Below are 21,848 nucleotides of genomic sequence, written 5' to 3' on the forward strand. Positions count from 1 at the left end.
TCAAAAAATATTAAGTTTTCATTTTCTTAATTAATTTTATTAATCATATTAGTTTTCAATAATTTTCAATATAATTTTCAATATTCTACAACAAACAATAAAATTTTGTAATTTTGATATATAAAAACACAAAGTATTTTTATTCACCTACACTGTGATCATTAATATTGGTACGTTTTAACCTTTTCAAAACGTTGGTTTATTTCCTTTAAATAAACCGGATACTTTTGATTGCAAATAAAAGCCGTTTAGTAGTTTAAAAATTGTTTCAACTCTTTATTTATTTAAAATGTACAACAACCACAGTGTTAAATAGTCACTCAATGTTTTTTTATACACGTTTATAAATTCGCAGAAATACACGAATAAACATCAACCGCACTCAGTTGATGTTTATTCGATATGCGTCTCTGATAAACTCACTAACGACTGCAACCTCTGCCACTATTTATAACACTGCCATCAGCACTCTAGATTTCTCTTTAACGGTCTAGAGGTTTCTAATACATACGCCATCTGTGGTGTACTTTCTACAATGCTCTTTAACTGAATATTCGAATTCGAATATACGGTCGCAGCAAACAGCGTTGCCAACTTACGATCAATGGTCAACTGAAAGCTTTTATTCAATGTTAATAATGCCCACAGATATGTTACAATTTGATATTACAGCACTGTTATTTGAAAGCATTAGACTACTTTTAAATCAGCCGTTAAAATCGTTATATTTGAATTCAAGTACAATTTCGTAACAATATTTTGGACCATAAATCGATTTAGATATTTTTGTAGATGATAATTACCAGTAATTTTCTATCTCTGACTCATGAAGTTGTTAATGAACTTTGTAAACAATTTTTTGTTTACATGTTTGGCAAAAACTACGCATTTCTTGTTTGTTTACTATTATAAATAATTTCACTTATTTAACGATATTTAATTAACAAGATTCTTAGATACATGAGTAAAGTATCTTGTATCTAATGTTCTCAAAAAATAAAAAAAACCAATAGCATAACAGTAAACAAACACTCAGCATAAAGTACAATTTCCAAGCATTACACATCGCGTACGTAAAATACTTATAATGTTATCATAATCATGTTTATGGGCCATCAACTAAATGAAACAATCTCTTCTATTTATTTTAGTGTTGGGTATTTAAAAACCTCTAATCAAAACCAATCAATATGAAGATAAAGTAATAAAAGTGTGGTTGGTTCTTATCGAAGCCAAAATAACAAACACAATTGATAACAGGCCAGGCAATTCCAATTTATACTTCATATTTTAGTATATAAAGTTTTTAACACAACAGTTTGGAATCATAAAACACTCAGACAACAAGTAGCTAAGAAAGTAAATAAATAAATTTATAACTAAAACTAAAATAAATATTTATTAAAAATTCCATAAAAAATAATTGAAATTTAAAAACGGAATTTATTAAAAAAAATCTAAACAAAATGTTTGTAAAATCAAGTGCAACTTTATTGATGGTTTGTGGCCTATTCACCCTGGCTGCCAGCAACTCTGTATCCGCCGATCAACAAGATTGTCCTATAGTTTGTCCTGCTCTCTATGCACCCCTGTGTGCCACAAATGGCAAACTTTTTAAGGAATTCGACAATACCTGTGAGCTTAGGGCCAGCAACTGTCGTTTGGAACGTTCTGCTTTATCAAGTAATTAAAGAAATTAACAAAATTCATTAATAATAATTTTCTTAATCATCTAACTTTCTGTATTAATTCTAATCTTTAGAATACGTGGCCACTGTTATGGACTGGTGTAGCACCGAATTAGTTTCTGATTTGGATCAATTGTTGGTGAAATTGGACAATTTGGATTTACAAATGCCCGAATGTATGAAACCCTGTGCCATGATTTACAGTCCCGTTTGTGTATCCAATGGCAAATATCGTACTTTGGTTAGCAACCAATGTGTCATGGATAATTTCAATTGTGCTTTGGCCAAAAAGGGCAAAGAAGCTTTCAGAGTTTTACAACAGGGTTCTTGTTAAGAATTAGTTAAACAACAAAATTATTAATGTTTAACAAAACTTAAATGTGATTTAAATAAAGTACTTAATAACAAAAATGAATAACAGATTAAGCATATTTTCAAAGCAGTATTTCCAATAATACAGACGTTTTTAAATTGATTTTTGGTAAAAAGTATAAATAACGCTGCATTCACAGAGTTACAGAATTAAGCTTTTTTTCTTAAAAAACTTAGATTTATAGAGTTACAGACATTTTAAATCACAAACGTTTTAAGAAATCTATGAATTATAGGAATAGGAATGTAGGAAATAGGATTATAGGAATGTTATTACTAAACCACTTCTTAGTCATGTAGAAAGTATGTAGTAGTCATTACATGGTATTTTAATTAGTAATGACATGTCATATTCAAAATTTAAGACAGTTTAAAACTTTTATACAGATAAAATGGTTTACAGAGAGAGATTCCCAAGCTCGTTAGAAAGCTAATTTTTTTGAAGATTTTTCATCGCTAGAAAAGCATTTATTATCCGTGGCATAAGAAGAATTCAAAACTCTCCTACTCGTCCGCAGCGCCGCAGTTTCGACAGATATCATTGAATTCAATAAGTTTGTCACTCCGTTTGTAATTTCTACATTTTTCATGTGCGAATCCACAAAGTATATATATTCTGGATCGTTATAGATAGCGAAGTCGATATAGTCATGTCCGTCTGTATGTTGAAATCAACTTTCCGTAGCCCCAAAATAACTTAAATACATGATTCATGCATCAATATATCTCCTGCTATTTAAAATCGTAAAAATTGTCCCACAAATGGCTGAGATATAAGGAAAAATCCGGGACAACCTCGATTTTTGCCCTATTTTTGATCAATATCTGGATTACTAAGTCATTAATATAGACAATATGGATACCTAATGATAGATATTTCAAAGTCCATTGCAACGATGTATGTAAGGCTATATAGTAAATTGGATCTACAATGGGTCAAAATCGGGAAAAATATTTTTTGTTCCCGATTTTTTTTTACCAAAAAAAATTCCTTTAATTTTGTTCACTAATAAATTTAAAAAAAAAATTAAAGAACAATTGAAAAAAAAAAAATTTTTTTAAATTTTAAAATTTTTTTTAAAAAATTTAAAAAAATATATAATAGCTCTCTTACTTGTTTATATATATAAACATTGAAATCCTTAGAGTTGAGTCAGCATGATCGTGCTTAAAACCATCTGTTTGTACCAAAAATACCATTTTGCCAAGCATTCCGAGAAAGTATCAGCGTCATATAGAGACGTCCCACAGTGGATTATATAAGGTGAATGCATCTCATAATTGATTTTTGCAAATGATTGAAATTAACCATAAAACAAGTTCTATCGTAAAGTTAAGATGTCAAGCAATAATTATTTGCAGACATTATAGTTATTATGTCAACAGAAGTATTCGAAAATGGCGACAGAACACACTAATTTCGACTTTAAAGATTTGGGGAGTTAAAATTATACCATATTCAAGGGCGTATTTTTAATATTTGTAATTATTTTTTTAGATTTGTTATACCTTGTTGGAAAGGGTATCTTGTCTACACAGAGAAAACAGATTCGTGATAGCAACCGAATTTCTTGCCAATCGAATGATTCTGTTGCACACTTTAGTTACCACTTCCAAAATATTGTAGCCACAACTGTAAAATTCGGTCTCTAAGATAGAATCATTCGATTGGCAACAAATTCGGTTGCTATCACGAATCTGTTTTCTCTGTGTAGATTCTATCTTAGTAAAGAATTTTGTATATGTATATTGTTAGCAGCTTTGAAATTTATTCATTTAAAATATATGTTTTTTGGCTTACCTACGCAACTTTGACCAGGATTTTAATTAACTATTGGCGCCGTTTGCCGCCGATCTACTTTTAACATTTTTTAACCGGGTGAATTAAAGTTTAAATTATTATCTAAAAGATACATATATCAAAATTAGCTGCCAAATGGAATGCAAAAAAGTTGAGCAACTCAGAAATTTAGAAATTATCAACTTTTTTTGATTTTAGTTGCTTTTTATTGTTTTTTTTTGCTAAGATAGCTTATAAAAATTTATAATTATTTATAAAGTAAATTTAGTTCTTAACAGTGTTTTAATTTTTTTAACCGGATGAAAATTGTAAAAGTTATTCAACTTTTCATTAACACGTTTTATAGTATTTTCTCCCACATCGCATGTGAATAAAAACTTACATAATTTCATGAAATATGCAGACATTTATGAAAGATTAATACGATGCCTCTCCATAATTGTTTAAAATTTTTAAATCGGTCTTAAAATATGTGAGTTAGAGGTACTATAGTACTATTACTTTTATACAAAAACTCAAAAAAATCAAAAATGTATTTTTAACCGATCATAACTTTTTTTAATAATTCGATTTTTATGATTAAAAATACATATTCAAGATTAAAGTCCCACCTATTCAACAAAAGAAAAATCTTACAGAAATCCCCATCCATTCAAAAGTTACAGATTTTTGATCTGAAAATTACCAAAGTGTTCCACTGTGCGTTCCTTCAATTTTGAACCCACAGTATCCAAAATCTAACAATGGTCCCAAATATTTTCACGTTGTCGAATTGACCAATCAGTGGCAATAAATGTAGGCATATGTGTAGGGAATCATCTTTACCTTTTGTAACATTTCTAAGTCATCAAAGCATAACTGAAGAATCGGATCAACAAATGCAGATTGATCCCAATGAATGATCTCTGGAACCTGTCGACAACACTTTCCATTTACAGTGTTGCAGGAATACAGCAAACAATTATTTTGTATTGATCTCGATGTGAGCCAGGTATCCTTCCGTGTAGTGTTGATGGGATTTATGACAAGTCTGCTTTTTGCTTAGTCTGCTACGTAGTCTTGAGGAATTTCTCATAAATTGGACAGAAATTCATCGTTGGCCGCAATAATAATACCTTCGATATAGTAGACACTTAATTCAGACTCAGTGGCGAAATTACCGCATTCGTGATCGAATGATCTTTCGTATCGAAATTGCGGTAATGCGAGTCCCAGGTTTTTTTGACCATAACCAAGTAAGAGAGCTATATTCGGCTGTGCCGAATCTTATATATCCGTCAGTAATTTATACTTTAAAATACAAATTTTATATATTTTTAGGTAAACAAAATTTAAAAAATTATTTGTTTTCAAAATTTAAAAAAAAATTAATTTTTTGCCAATTTATTTTTTTTAATTTTTTAAAAAAAAATTTGGTTTAATTTATTAATTAAAAAAAAATTCGGGTTAAAAAATATTTTTCGCGATTTTGACCCATTGTAGGTCCAACTTAATATAGCCTTATATACATCAACAAAATTTAAAAATTTAAAAAAAAAACTTTCGAAATAGTTTTAAAAATTTAATTTATTAGTGAAAAAAAAAATTTATAACAAAAAAATTGTTTTGGTGAAAAAAAAATTCCGGTAAAAAATTATTTTTCCGGATTTTTATCCTTATATACATTTTAGCCTTATGTATGTACATCGTTGGACTTAATTCAAATATTTATCATTAGATATTCATGTTGTCTATATTAATGACTTAGTAATCCAGATATGGATACAAAATAGGTTAAAAATTTAGGTTGTAAATATCAACCGAACCGGGTCTATAGGGGATATATTGATGTATGAATCATGTATGTAAATTATTTGGGGGCTACGGAAAGTAGATTTCAACATACAGATGGACATGGCTATATCGACTTCGCTATCTATAAAGATCCAGAATGGTGAATGTATATTTTCTCAAATAAGCTGACTGACCAAAGTAGAGTCGAATAGTCAAATATTGGCCGTCCCTTTTACATTATCATTATGACAACTCCTGCAATATTAATTGAAGGCAAGACCCATTATCCAAGCATGAGTCCATATGATCAATGACTCATGCAACATCGATAAAAATTTCAAGTTGCATAGCCAGTTGTGATGCTCGAATATTTCTCTATTTAATTTAAGGACACCCGAATATATACAGCCTCTATAAATCTAATGACATTCTTGCTGTCGGTAAGTATATAAATATCCCCCATACCTTAGCTAGTTTGCCCCATCAAATGTCTGTCAATGGAAATCTCCTGCAGCCTGTATAAGGCATTAATCTACAAAATGTTTTGAAGAATATAGTAAGGGGTTGCTTTATGTATGAGAGAATTAAAGTCTTCACCAATGTGGGGGATATGTTACTGCCTATGTAAAGTTATTGAAATTCTCAATTACCCCAGTGTCAAGTTCGAAAATTGTTTATACACTTGATTTAATCTTCGTGGATTCTTAAGCAAATTATTTAACAAATTTTTCCACTACTCGACTTGGGTAGTTCATGAACGAACTAGTTCAATTGAACGATTCACTTGGTTGAGTTATAGGAACTAGTTCAAATCTTTTCGCTCACTTAGTTCAAATTTTAAAATATGAACTAATGAACTCATTCTGACAGTAATTACATTACATACAAAAGTCCACACAGAAAAAACCGATTCGTGATAGCAACCGAATTTGTTGCCAATCGAATGATTCTACCTTAAGCTGGCCACATACGGATGATTTTTGAGTCCAATTTGTTCGTGTTCGAAGTTTTGTTACTGCTAATGGGGCTGTGCGCGAACAAAATCACAAGTAATTGAAAATTTTCAATCACAAATCATTCCGTGTGTGGCCAGCTTTAGTGATCGAATTGTAAAGTTGTGGCTACGAAATTTTGGAAGTGATAACAAAAGTTTGGTTGCTTCAACCGAAATTCTTCTTTATCAACTGATATTCCGTTGATAGAACCGAAAAATTCTGTGTGTACAATCGAATCATTCGATTGTCAACAAATTCGGTTGCTATCACGAATCTGTTTTCTCTGTGAAATAATTTATTTTTACAAAGAAAATAACAAAAATTTTCGTTTGGCATCACTGCACAAGCTGTAGCTTGTTGACATACAATTTTTATTGTTATTTAACAGTTTTTTTATTGTATTTCAAGCTCATTTCCGAACATTCCAAATTTGACAGCTAAATATTTCCTACCACTACATAATTTAAAAGAAAATTAATGAACTAATTTCTCCTCCACAATTATTCTAATCGATATCGTAAATTCAATTTGAAATTTTAATTTACGATATTGAAAATTGTTGCAAATATTTCTTTTAATACTTTATAACTATAACCTACCAATCATAATCGAAATAAATAAATAATACTCAATAAATGTTCTTTTATCATTCAATGTTTTCTTTATATTTTTTCCATGTCTTCCTTCTTCTTCTTCATCATCATCATATTTTTTGCAAAAATCATTATTCCATTTTTTTTATATTATTAAGTAAGTATATCTAACAAATAACTAATAACATTATCACAATTAAATTATTATTGCAAAAAAACAACAGTTTAAATAAACAATTAAATACAAATATAAACTAATTAAATTAAAATAAAAACTAAACTAAAGGCGGGTTTTGGGATGGGGTTGTAAAAAAATAATAATTCACTAACAGTTTGAGCAATATGTATTAAGTTTTGAGATCCTTATTGATATTTTTTTTGTTTAGAGAAAAAGAAATCACCAAAAGCAGCAACTCTGTATCAGCAGGGTTGTAATTGTGGTTGAGTATTAACACAGAGTTGTTTTTTGTTTGATGAATGATGGTTGTATTTCTTCAACACATGGTTGCATTTTCTGCAAACTGCCAAGAATTTTGCCATAACCATTCTCTTAAAGCATTCTCATCTATATCAGCCGAGTTATCGGACCAAACGAAGCAGCCATCTTCGGCATCAAAATAATTGAAATTTTGTTGGTGATGGGTGAGGGGGGTGTGAATGAGGTTGGGGTTGACATTTTCATCCATTGTTGGTGTTTGATGGAATTGTGTGTGTTGGCAATTGCGACCATAAACACAATTCGTACAGGTATCCAAGGGGGTTTTGTCTATGCTGGCTTTGCTAATAAATTCCAGAGGTTGTGTTGAAGTCTGTTGCTGTTGTGAGGTTTGGTGTTGATGTTGTTCTTGTTGTAGCTGGGTTTGCCAAAATTCCGCCAAAGGCAGTTTTTGGGTCAGCACACTGCTGCTAGTACTACTGTCTTCCATTGTTGCTAAAGTATCCTTATTTGTGCTGGTGTATTGAGAGGCATTGTTGAGATTTACATTGTTTGGTATGGTGCTGCTGTTATTGTCACGTTTGCCATTTTTGGCCAAAGCCGATTTTCGCGACATTAACCGTAATATGGGTTTCCACATCTTTTTCAATTTGAATTTCTCATCGTCCGGAGAGTGGGTGTTGATTTGTTTGGCTGCTGCATTTGTGGTGTTGACAGTTAGATTTGCCAAGTTCTTAGTATCCGTAAACATGTTGAATTGAGTTAGTTGTTGTTTAATAATATTTAATAATTGTGTAGAAAATTCTAATATTCTTTTTTGCTAAATGAATTTCTTTAATTCCTGCTGTGGAAAAAGTGTGTTAACGCTGTGAAAGTTTGTTATGAACTGATGCTGGTTTGCTGAGCAGCACTTAGTTTTATATGAACGTCCGACTTCAGTCGATCAAAACATTGAGGAGATCGTATTATAACTCTCACATACACTCCACACGCACACTCAACGTAATTTATACACAAAAACACACACAGGCCCAGACATTCTCTGGGAAACAGAAACGGACAGACAGACAGAAACACACAAGAGTGCTTGGCTGGCTGGCTGACTGGTGCACATTGTGAGAAACAAACTGCACTTCCCATGCACATTCTAACAGGAATCGTTCGGTTGTTTTTTTTTTCATTTTCTTTTTGTTGGCTGTTGGTTGTGTACATTTCCCATGATTTGGTTTGCCTCTGCCTATAGCCATGCCATCCATGGTACGAGCATAATGATGAGTGTGCTGTCGTTGTTGCTGTTGTTGTTGGGGCGACTCAAATAACCTGTAAGGGCAATAACAACACAACGATCGAGCCAGCAGTAAAAGCAACAAAGAATGAATGCAGGTAGCACACATCGATTGCTTGTCATCGTTCACAAACAGATTAACCAAATAGCAACAACAACAATATACATTTTTAAAGGCAGCAGTGGAAAAAAAAACAAAAAGATCCCATATTCAGCAGTCTACGTACAAGAGCAGAGTCCCAAAAAAAGTGTGGGAAACAGTTTTTATTTTTTCGTAGTTTGTTTCAGTTTTTGTTGTTGTTGTTGTTGTTGCTGTTTTGTACAATCTTACCTTCGTTCTGACAATGTTAAAATTATAAGGTTAACAACGCTCAGTAGCGTAGTTTGCATAGACGGGGCCTTACTGTGTTGGAATTTCATCAGAAGGTGTAAAGGAATTCCCAATTTTCAACAAGTTTGGTTATTGATTTGAAACTGTAATGTTATTTTGGATTATTTCCGTAATGGTTTTTAAATATTTTGGTATATCTCGTTCATTGCAGTTATTTCGGTAGCGGTAATTTTATGTTTGCTTCTACTTGGACTCAGGCAAAGCATTGTATTGGAACTAGGAAAATAGGTTATGGGAGGAAGGAAAGAGGGAGTAGTGTTTGTGGAATTTCGATTTGAACTTTCTCATATCAAGAAAGACTTTGAAGACTACAGAGGGATGTTTGTTCCACATACGTACAGTACGGCTAAAGAACAAATGTTCCTTGTGTTGTGTGGTCCATTGGCCAATCGACCACAAAGGGTTGTGTTCTTGATGAAAAATCTGCGGATATCAGGAACAAGTTCCCTTATTTCATCAGAGCTCATTCCATTGTAGTACCGATAGAAGAGTGAAACGCAGCCCACATTGCGACGGTGCTCCAGCGAATCAATTGAGTTGGATACCCTACTGTCACCAATAATCACCTTCGCCCTCTCCTGTACGCGGTCGAGAAGCTCCAAAATATACTTTAAAGCACCGGGCTGTACATGGGAGTTGTATTCTATTTTCGGTCGGATATATATGGTGTAAACAGTGAGGAGATCAAATGGAGTGAAGTAATGCCTACATCGTTTCAGAAATCCGAGAAATCCTTAAATGTTACTTTCGACATTTAAAAAATGTGTTTAGATCAGAACATCAAGAGCGTCTGATTCCACAATATTTACACCACCCATAAATACAGACATGCAACGCTGAGTCTTGCGAGCATTGAAAGCGACCTTAATCGCACGACCCCATTCAGAGATTGTCGGAAGGTCCCGATTAAGGGAATCATTAATGTTTTGCCACATTACCCCAATTTCCGACAGGCTTGGTCTGTAACTGAATGAATATGAATGGCAAATGCTTCTATCATCTGCAAATGAATAGCTAAGGTTGGAAGTTTGACATAGAAGGTCATTTAGAAAAATATGAAATGAGAACCTGCCTAAAAATTTGAACAACATACAGATGACACAATGAGACAGCAATAAATACATGTAATTTCACTTCATTATTCATATTTACCAAGCCCAATTGTAGCAGAACAATGTATTCCGTATCAGCTAATCTTGTCGTCGCATTCGATGGCATCCAAATTCCGAATGTGAAACCCTCGTTAATATCGAGTATCACTATTGATAGCATATTTATCTCCACAGTTCACTCACAAATTGCGAAGAAGAAATATTCAAAGCTGCCATAATGATGCCTTAAGGAATGCCGCACGAAACGAAGATTCTACTAGGCATGGGACATAATATCATATCGACAAAATAGGTCCGCCTGGGAGCGTCCCCCGACAAATTTCAGGAAGGGCCTAGATGTTCAGAATGCCTTGAATCGTAGACCGTATACGACAGCTTTGAACGACATTCATAGGGCACTGCTACACGTTCAATATACAAGGTAGCGCAAAAGTAATCCTCCTATCAAAAAATGCTATAAATTTTGCGATTGGCCCCTAATGTCAGTTCTGTTTTGACATTTGTGTAGTAAACACATGCGAAATACACGTTAATAAACAATATTACGCTACACTGCTCCAGAACGCGGAATATTGCTGACTATTTGACCAATAATCGGTCGGTGACTTCATCAAAAATAATCATGAGTGATGAGGCCCATTTCCATCTTAGCGGTTACGTAAATAAGCTAAATTTACGATTCTGGGGCACTGAAAATCCACGTGGAACCCACGAAGAGCCATTACACCCGCTCAAAGTCACTGTGCTGTTTTCGCTGGAGGAGTCATCGGACCTTTTTTCTTCGAAGACGTCGCTAGCCAAACGGTTACTGTGAATGGTGAGCGCTACAGAGCAATGATCAACGAGTTCTTTTTGCCGCAACTTGATGAATTGGGATTGGAAAACATGTGGTTCCAATAGGACGGTGCAACGGCACACACTGCACGTGCCACAACCGATATGCAGAAGGATGCATTTCCCGGGCGCCTAATCTCCCGTTTTGGCGATTTGCACTGGCCAGCAAGATCGCCTGATTTGACCGCTCCAGACTTCTTTTTGTGGGGCTTTTTGAAGTCGCGGGTTTATGTCAACAAGCCTCAGACTCTTGCAGCTCTTAAAGACAATATCCGTCAAGAATGTGAGGACCTATCGGCGGAAGTTTTAGCCAAAGTGATGGAAAATGCCATAAAAAGGGCTCAAATGATAATTAACTGTGGCAGCGGCCATTTGCATGACTTCATATTCTCGACTTGATGTAAAAAAAAACTAAAAGACCAAATAAAAATAATCCACAAGAAGAATCAAATTTTTTTTTAATTACAGCCAAAAAACATCGGAAGTTTACTTTTGAGCCACCTTGTATATTGTGATATTTGGATCGCGATCCATTGTAATGGATCACGCAAAATTAGGTTATTCTGCGATTTGGATCGCGATCCATCAATACTGTATGCTATAAATATCGCGATACTGGATCGCGGTCAATATATATTGAACGTGCAGCAGTGCCCATAGAGACGAATGTCGTACTTGGAGATGTTAATTAACTTTAATTTCTGGCACAAATTAGACCGCATAGAATGGTATATGGTTCTCATGACACTCCCGAATATATGATGATTGTACTGCACACTCAATCCTACTTCATTTCGTCCATTGGATTTATGGTCTAACCCAGAAGAAATAATACAATTCCTTGTCCGAAGCTTTTACAACATAATTACACATCAGAATAAAACATAATATTGCAGGAGTCAAAGAACTTCTTGAAGAAAGTAACATGGTTCCATATGAAAGCAACATGCTTCTGAAGATAAAATACATATTTCTAGGGATTCTCAATGCAACATGTTGCTAGAAATATGCTACATAATGCCAAAGCTATGCAACATGTTGCTAGATTTATTTAGTCGTATTTAGAGTTAAGCAACATGTTGTAAGAGTTACGTAACATATTTCTACAACATTTTGTAAGAGTTACGTAACATATTTCTAGAGCTATGAAACTTGTTGCAAGAATATGCAACGTTTTCCTAGCGTTATTCAATATGTTGCTAGAGTTTAGCAGCGTGTTGCTAGAGTATACAACTTATTTCTAGAGTTAAGCAACATGTTGCAAGAGTTACGTAACATGTTTCCTGGCTTTAGGACTGTGGATCCCAGACGTTGAAATGAGAGAGATATAAGGGAAAAACCTGGACAATTGACCTACAATGTTTTTCGCTAATAAATTATTAAATTTTTGTTTGGAAACATGTCGCTAGATTTATCTTAACATCATGGAACATGTTGCTAGAGATAAGAAGCACTTTTCTAGAGTTCATAAACATATCGGATTATGCTGCATGTTTCTAGATTTAATGAACATGTATTAGAGTTCAGCTACATATTTCCAGAGTTGAGCAACATGTTTCTAGAGTTTAGCACGTATTGCTAGAGTTAACGAACATGTTGCCACAGTTTAGCAACATGTCTAAAAAGTTAAGCTACATGTTGCTAATGTTTACTATATGTTGCTGAAGTTTTCACGATTCAAGCAACATGTTTCAATAATCTAGCAATATGTGACTCTTGCACCTTTTTGCTAGATTTAACTAACATGAATAATTTTGTACATATTTTGTCAAATATACTGTCGTCACCCCTTCCCAACAAGTGTCATTTGCCACAACCCTGTTAAATAAAGATTAAATGACGTCACATTAACGAAATACGTTTCAATAACTTGCAGGAAATGTATCGTATCCCCATGAACACATCAACAAAAAAAAAAGGTTATAAAATATTAATACAGGGCCCAAAACAAAAGAGAAAATTAATTGAACAAATCAGCAGCGAGAAAAAATTTTCTCACATTTCTTAACGATTACAACAAGAGCCAATTGGAAATTTGGGACAAATTAAGAAAATATCTGATAATAAGAACAATAGTTAGAAATGAACTTATATTTCAATAATAAAGAAGATTAAGTATACGAAATAAAGCAATTTATGTATTAAATTTAAGAGAAAGATATTGAATTTCACTTGGGAGTAAAAATGCTCAAATTAAACTTGCACAAGTTTAGCACACCCTGTAACAAGGTAGTGTGTTGAGTGTGTGTCTAAAATACGTAGCACGAAATAACAGGTGGGTGCACTCAGGCTAAAATTCATAATAATTCTATATTCTATCTCAGAATTTCGACTCTTTTCCGCTTCTTATGGCCAACAAAACATGTCATTATTATCATCATAATCATCCTCTGCTGCAGCAGCATGATCTTCAGCTTCTTGAGGATTGGGCTGTAACGTTTAAACAACAACAACAGCAATAAAAAAAAAACAGCAAAATGCCAAAAAGGAAGTTATAACTGTGGGAACCAAACTACAAATGAGTAGCTGACTGGCTGACTGACTACCTTAAGAATAATCTCAGCCCAGTCTCATTCTTATTTACTCGTCGTAGTCGTCGTATAAGTGCCGTTTATCAGCTGCGTATTACTGCGAACTACAGTAATAGCAGCAACAACATCACACAACAACAATGCAAATATACTACCACGATTACTACTCTACTCTACACTCGTTAACCAAGTTTTACTTGTTTATTCCCCCAAAAAATCTGGGAAAATTTAAAAAAAAAAAATAATATTTTTGTTTTGATTTTGTTCACAACAACAAAAAACGCGGCGTTAAATATCCGGACTCATGAACGGACTGACAAATACGGCGGCAGGTGAAAAAGTCTCTTCGAAGTTATAGAAAATCTGAATACAATCTTAATATTCCTGTCTTTGAAGAATTCCAAGGTGTTTCTAAATTCTCTATATCATATTGCTTCTATTTTTTGATATATAACAAATGTATCTGGATCCATGTTATATCGAAATCGTGAGGTTCAATGAGCAGAATTCTCTCAAACTTAGGACATGACAGGGATTAAAGACATTTGTAAGACATAAGTGCCGTCTATCTTGTAGACAACATTCTCAGATCTAAATGATCATGCAGGTTTCAGACCGAAATGATCTTGAGTAGGCAACCATTACAACTACCTCAAAAAACTTAGCTTGACAATGTCTAAGAACTTTAAGATATTTGGTTAAGCATGCGAAGTTCGTCAATTGTAGATCCTTTAAATTGGGTCTTAAATTCTTATAGTTCGAAATTTGAAAGTAAAACGCTTTCAAAACAGCGATCGCAATCACTTCCATTTTTTTAAAGACTCTTTCGATCGCTCTCGTTCATACAGACGATTGACTACTTATACTCACACTCAAATTGAAATTACAATAATAATGCAAAGGGCTCATAAAATACAACAATAACAATAACAACAAACAAATATAAATAATCGTAAAATACATGTGCATAAGAAAGAAATACGTACGTACTTACATACATACACGAGTAATTTTTGGGTTTCTTAAGACCAAATGAAAGCAGGTTGTTTTGTATAGATTTGTTGCTTGATTTTCGTTTTCAATCCGTGGGAATAAGGATTTTCGAATAGTTCCCACGCAGCCAGGACTGCATACAAAACAATAAAAACATACAAAACCAAAGAGCAAAAGAACACATCATTACAATTCAAATCATGTCGTTTTTTCCCATTTCTTTTGTCTGGTTTAACACTCTTATCAGCTGTTCTGTTCTATTCTATGGCCTAAGATTTATTTTAAATACTCTTTTACACACGCACACTTAAGACACGTTGCTAGACTCTAGCTATCGGCCAAGACCAGTAGATAAAGGAGTATGTAGTGGTAAAAACAAACGAATAGTTTACAATATTTTGACAAAATTATGGAAGGCATAATATTATTATGGTCCTGCTGCGAAGGTGGAGTGATGCAGATAAAAAATCAATTAGGAATTTCGTTTTTTTATCACAAAAAAAATGAGATAAGAAAAGGACTTTAGAGTGAGGTTAAACACGAGTTGAAATTCCTAGAACACTTTTAAGAAATTAGTAAACCAATTAGATTTGAGAGGTTGCTTTAAGAAGTAATAGTTATAAAGTTTCAATATTTTGTACTTAGATATTTTAATAAAACTCACTATTAAATTAAAATTACTCCCATGGGAATAGTTGTGTTAACGTGAAAAAATTCTGTTTAATAAAGATAGAAACTAAAGCAGCTAGAGATCAGCAACATGCTGCTAGAGTTTAGCATCATGTTATATAGTTCAGCGCCATGTTGCTAGAATTTAGCAACGTGTAGCTAGAGTTCAGCAACATATTGCTAGAGTTCAGCAACATATTGCTAGTGTTCATCAAAATGTTGCTAAAGTTCAGCAACATGTTGCTAGAGTTCAGCAACATGTTGCTAGAGATCAGCAACATGTTGCTAGAGATCAGCAACATGTTGCTAGAGATCAGCAACATGTTGCTAGAGATCAGCAACATGATGCTGGAGATCAGCAACATGTTGCTAGAGTTCAGAAACATGTTGCTAGAGTTCAGAAACATGTTGCTAGAGTTCAGAAACATGTTGCTAGAGTTCAGCAAAATGTTGCTAGAGTTCAGCAAAATGTTGCCAGAGTTCAGTAACATGTTGCTTGAGTTCAGCATCATGTTTCTAGAGTTCAGTATCATGTTGCTAGTGTTCAGTATCATGTTGCTAGAGTTCAGCATCATGTTGCTAGAGTTCAGCATCATGTTGCCAGAGTTCAGCATCATGTTGCTAGAGTTCAGCAACATGTTGCTAGAGTTTACCGACATTTGTTAGAATTCAGCGACTTGTTGCTAGAGTTCAGCAACATGTTGCTAGAGTATAGCGTCATGTTGCTAGAGTATAGCGTCATGTTGCTAGAGTTCAGCAACATGTTACTAGAGCTCAGCAACATGTTACTAGAGTTCAGCAACATGTTGCTAGAGTTTAGCGTCATGTTGCTAGAGTTCAGTAACATGTTCCGACATGTTGCTAGAGATCAGCGACATGTTTGAAGAGTTCAGCAGCATGTTTGAAAAGTTCATCAACATGGTGCTAGAGTTAATCAACGTGTTGCTAGAGTTCAGCGACATATAGCAGGAGTTCATCAAAATGTTGCTAGAGTATAATATCATGTTGCTTGATTACAGCAACATGTTGCTAGAGTTCAGCAACATGTTGCTAGAGATCAGCAACATTATGCCAAAGTTCAACAAAATCTTGCTAGAGTTCAGCAACTTTTCTGACAAATAATCTATTTTTATATGAAAATCTAAAAAACGCTTTATAGAGAAGAGATGAATAGAAGAATCGTAATCACAATACATGTTTCTAACAAAAATTTATTCTTATATGAAAATCTTATCTTGGTAAATAAGCGTTTAATAGAGAAAAGGAACTCGATCACTCATATTTCTGACCAAAAACCGATTTTTTATCTTTGTTCTGCAACATGTTGCTAGAGTTAAGCAATATTTTCCTAGAGGAAAGCAACATGTAACTAGCATTAATAAAACTCTAGCAAAATGTTTTATAAATCTAGCAACAGTTAATTCTGCTAAAGTTAAGAAAGGTTTTGAAATGATTTGCAAATTTTAATATGTCGCTAAAGTTTTTTTTTTCGATTTAAGCAACATGTTTAAGTTAAGCCACAAAGTTTGTACATTAAAGCAACAGTTTAATATAAGATGTGTCTACATTTTAGCAACATGTTGCTAAAGTTAATAAACATATTATTAAAGTTTTGCAACATGTGTCTAAGGATTCAAATGTTGCTATAATAACATACGTGTTTCCATGGTTAGTCAACGGTTAAACAACATATGTTGCTAGAGTTAAGCAACATGTTGCTATACATCTAGTTATATATTATACCAATTACTAAATATAATTCCCACCATCAGCTTTTTATCTAAAAATCCACAAACATTTCCCATTACCTATTATCAATGTTCCTGGAATCAAAACAACATATATTCAGCAGAAAAAAAAATTCAACTCCAAACTGGGAAAATAACACTTCTGGAGAAATTTATTTTAGTCATTGCTCGCACAAACGAACAAACAAACAAACAAATAATGGTAATTGTAATTTGTTATTGAAATTCCAACTATTTTTAAGCAAAAGCGCATGAGGCATGTGCATGAGAATCTCTAATTCAAATGAAAACTAATAAAAATTAAATTGAAAAAAAAAAGAAAAAAAACTCTAAAAGGCCTTTAAAAGCCAAAACAAGTATTAAACTAGGCAACTTGTTTGTTTATTTTTTTAAGCAGAAAATGGCAAAACATTAAACAAAAAAAGCCATTCATTCCAATACTATTTACACAAAATATATAAAAAAAAATAAAAAGTTAAAACATTCAATGGCTCTTTAGATGACTGGTTGGTTGGTTAGTTGACTGTTTGCTCTTTTAGATTTTTATACGAAGAATATAGCTCGTGCCAAATATCCGCGTGTGCAAAGTACGTTCATTAGTCCATTTTGTTTAGTTTATATCTACATTAAACTATGCTACAAGTTCAGTTCCATAAACTAAAGTTTTCAAAAACTCAACACACACCACAACCACATCCAAAGCTCCGAACTGCTACGTCCTCAACCACACACTGCTGTAGTAGCAGCAAGTTATAAGCAACAGGCCACAGACAGACAGCACACATACTTGCACACTCAACAAGCCTTCAATTTGTTTATATGATTGTCTTGCCACACTATAACTTCCAAAACTTTAAGTACTTATGTCTGTCTGTACGTTCATGGATGGCGTATGGGAAATGGAGGACTTACTTTACTTGCTGGCTGTGTATGAAGTTATTGAAACTTGTAAAGAAACCAAACGAAACCAGTTTTCACTGATGGTGATGGTGATGACGATGATGAGATGACTTTTCACAAGCCACATGATTATTGGTATTCCATGAGGCAAAAAGCTAAACAAAAAAAAACAAATCATGTAAAAAAGCAGAAACGTTTCTTTCTCATGCCTCAAAAGATAAAGGCTTCTTAAACTTGTATAAAAACTCGTGCCATTCTCGTTTGCGAAAATATTTCGTGTTAAGGCACTCGTATTGGGAGGATGAAATGAGGTGGTGGTGTCTGGCTATGTAACCCATTTAAGTTAACAATTTAATAGAAAATTTATTTTTCCTGCTGCTTTTATTTGCAAAATTTAAATGTATATTGAATTAGAAAAGCTTTTAAAAGTTTGTTGTTGAATAAAGCTTAATAATTTAAAGCTTTTAGATTTCAAATTAAAGGTATTGCATGTATGTACTTAAAAAGGATTAATATGTATAGTAATTATCAAAAATATTGTTATTGAAATAATAAAACAGCAGAAAATCGATACAATAAAATTTTGTATAAATAATATGTTCAATTTAATGAACATTAATTGGATTCAAATTAATGAAAAAACTAAATTTAGTTTTTTTCCAAAGTTGTTTTTTGAATTTTTTGGAAAAAAAAATGTTCGAATTGTTTTTTTTTAAATTTTAAAAGGTCTTTGAAATATCTATCATTAGATATCCATATTGTCTATATTAATGACTTAGTAATCCAGATATAGGTCAAAATTTAAAAACAATCGAGGTTGTCCTGGTTTTTTCCTTATATCTCAGCCATTTGTGAACCGATTTTCATGATTTTAACAACATGTTTCCAGAGTAAATAAACTATGCAACATGTTGCTTAAGTTTTACAACATGTTTATAAAGTTTAGCAACATGTTGCTAGAGTAAATAAACATGTTATCACAGTTCATAAACATGTTGCTAGAGTTAAGCGACATGTTGATAATGATTAGCAACTTGTTGCTAGCGTTTAGAAACAAGTTTCCATAATTCAGCAATATGTAGCTAGATTTCAGAAACATTTATCCAGAATTCCGCAACGTGTTCCTTGAATATAGCAAAATGCCACTATTGCTAGAGTTAAAGTTTGGCAAAATTTTGTGGAAGCTGTTGTTGGAGATTTGTTACATGTTGCTGGAATGCCGATACATATTCTCAGAGTTTTGCAACATATTTCTGGAATTTTAAAAAATGTTGCTGAAGTGATAAAATAGAGTTGATACGGCTCAGTAACATATTGTGGAGTTATGATGCAAGTTTCACTTAATATTTAAAGAAGGACCCTCTTTTAGTGAACGGCAATATTTATGCAACATGTTCCTAAAGTAAATCAACATGTTGCCACAGTAAAAAAACTATCCAACATGTTGCTTAAGTTTTCCAACATGTTTCTAAAGCTTAGCAACATGTTGCTAGAGTAAATAAACATGTTTCCAGAGTAAATAAACATGTTGCTAGAGTTAAGCGACATGTTGATAGAGTTTAGTTGATTGAATTCTGCAACTTGTTGCTGTCAAATTAAAGGTATTTCATGTATGTACTTAAAAAGGATTAATATGTATAGTAATTATCAAAAATATTGTTATTAAAATAATAAAACAGCAGAAAATCGATACAATAAAATTTTGTATAAAAAATATGTGGTAAAACGGGTTCAAATTAATGAAAAAACAAAATTAATTATTTTTTTAATTTTTTGGAAAAAAAATTTTTTTGGCTTTTAAATTTTTTTTAAAAAAATTTTTTCAATTCGGGTTAAAAAATATTTTTTCCGATTTTGACCCATTATATGTCCATCTTACTATGGTCTTATACATATAAGTCGTTGCAAAGGTCTTTGAAATATCTATCATTAGATAGATATTGTCTATATTAATGACTTAGTAATCCAGATATAGGTCAAAATTGAAAAAAAAATCGAGGTTGTCCTGGTTTTTATACCCTTCACCTTCGTGAGAAGGGTATAAATAAGTTTGTCATTCCGTTTGTAATTTCTACATTTTTCATTTCCGGCCCTATAAAGTATATATATTCTGGATCCTTATAGATAGCGGAGTCGATTAAGCCATGTCCGTCTGTCTGTCTGTCTGTCCGTCTGTCTGTTGAAATCAATTTTCTGAAGACCGCAGATATCTTCGGGATCCAAATCTTCAATAATTCTGTCAGACATGCTTTCTAAAAGTTTGCTATTTAAAATCAGCAAAATCGGTCCATAAATAACGGAGATATGAGTAAAAAACTCGATTTTTGACCTATTTTTGATCTATATCTGGATTACTAAGTCATTAATATAGACAATATGGATATCTAATGATAGATATTTAAAGCTGTAAGTTGGACCTACAATGGGTCAAAATCGGGAAAAATATTTTTTAACCCGAATTTTTTTTTTCATCAAAAAATTTTTTGTCATACATTTTATTTTTCGAAAAAAAAAAAAATAAAAAACAAAACATTTTAAAAAAATTAAAAAAAAAATTTCGAAAAAACTTTTTTTAAAAAACAATTTGAAAAAAAAAATTTTGAAAAACAATTAAAAAAAAATTAAATTTTGTTTACCTAAAAATATTTAAAAAAATTTATTTTAAAGTATAATTTGGTGAAGGGTATATAAGATTCGGCACAGCCGAATATAGCTCTCTTAATTGGTTCCTTATATCTCAGCCATTTGTAGACCGATTTTCATGATTTTAAATAGCAACCGATGCGTATTTTCTTTTCCAACAAGACACGTTTGTAGCTGGAAATCGAGGCGATAACTTCTTGTAATTCAATATATTAATTTCTAAATTTTAGTTTAAAAGCAAAACAATTTTTAAAGCTGAATTGATATAAGTGGAACAAACATGCTGACTAAATTCACTAACATACTTAGTTATGGCATACTATTCAAAAACAAATCATTTATTTTTCTGTCTGCAGATATATCCAGAGAGTCTCTGGTGGGAATTGATTGCTAGTCCAGCACACTATCGTCTAGTCTATCGGGTTACCCAATAATATTAATTTAGAACGCAGATTAGTCATAATGTAAGGTAAATTCTTGTGTTCAGCAACTTATATTTAGGGATCAGCAACATGTTTCTAGAGTTCAGCAACAAGTTCCTAGAGCTCAGTCACATGTTGCAACAAGTTACTCGAGTTTACCAATATGCTGATGGAATTTATAAACATGTTCCATGAAGTCAGCAACATGTTGCTAGATTCCAGCATGTTAGAGCTAAGCAAAATGATGCTAGAATAGAATTTAAATTTTTGCCACAGTTTATGTTATAAATTTTGTACTATCCTTTACAATATTGCTTAAGTTTGACAGAGCTAAGCAACATGTTGCTAGAGTTAAGCAAACGTTATAAATGGCTCATCTATTTATATAACACTTTTGGATCAATGCGTTAACAACATTTGTTTAATTATTATAATATGATTCCTCTATGTCTAGATCTACTATATACATTTACTCAAAAATCATCTCATCAACTTGACACCAAAAGGATCTAAAAATTAATCAATTAAAATTGCATTCGTTTTTTCTTAATGCAACTTTCATAATTTGTTTTTGTATATTTTAATTTATTTCCAAACCAATATTTATTTATGTATACCTCTCCACTGAATCACAATTCATCGATATTTGCAAATATTCATAT

At 32.6% G+C, this 21,848-nt stretch overlaps 2 protein-coding genes across 2 annotated transcripts; one reads left to right on the top strand and one right to left on the bottom strand.

Annotated features, from left to right (window-relative positions):
* The first annotated feature begins 1,342 nt into the window (after nucleotides 1–1,342).
* Nucleotides 1,343–2,089, top strand: Kaz-m1 (Kazal-type protease inhibitor m1). The gene is made up of 2 exons (XM_065515751.1): nucleotides 1,343–1,683; nucleotides 1,763–2,089. Exons 1-2 carry the CDS (start codon nucleotides 1,467–1,469, stop codon nucleotides 2,020–2,022), a joined length of 477 nt encoding a protein of 158 aa, XP_065371823.1. The 5' UTR covers nucleotides 1,343–1,466; the 3' UTR covers nucleotides 2,023–2,089.
* A 5,315-nt stretch (nucleotides 2,090–7,404) lies between these two features.
* Nucleotides 7,405–8,516, bottom strand: E(spl)m2-BFM (Enhancer of split m2, Bearded family member). Its single transcript, XM_065515755.1, has one exon. The coding sequence runs from the start codon at nucleotides 8,407–8,409 to the stop codon at nucleotides 7,717–7,719; it is 693 nt and encodes a 230-aa protein (XP_065371827.1). The 5' UTR covers nucleotides 8,410–8,516; the 3' UTR covers nucleotides 7,405–7,716.
* Nucleotides 8,517–21,848: the final 13,332 nt, after the last annotated feature.

The sequence above is a fragment of the Calliphora vicina genome, chromosome 1, assembly GCF_958450345.1.
Source record: "Calliphora vicina chromosome 1, idCalVici1.1, whole genome shotgun sequence".
Classification (NCBI taxonomy): Eukaryota; Metazoa; Arthropoda; class Insecta; order Diptera; family Calliphoridae; genus Calliphora; species Calliphora vicina.

Bases quoted from the DNA above. Each gene is read 5' to 3' on its own strand.
- Kaz-m1 (XM_065515751.1), top strand. From the start codon at position 1,467: ATGTTTGTAAAATCAAGTGCAACTTTATTGATGGTTTGTGGCCTATTC. The intron at 1,684-1,762 runs GTAATTAAAGAA...TCTAATCTTTAG, and splicing joins GGAACGTTCTGCTTTATCAA to AATACGTGGCCACTGTTATG.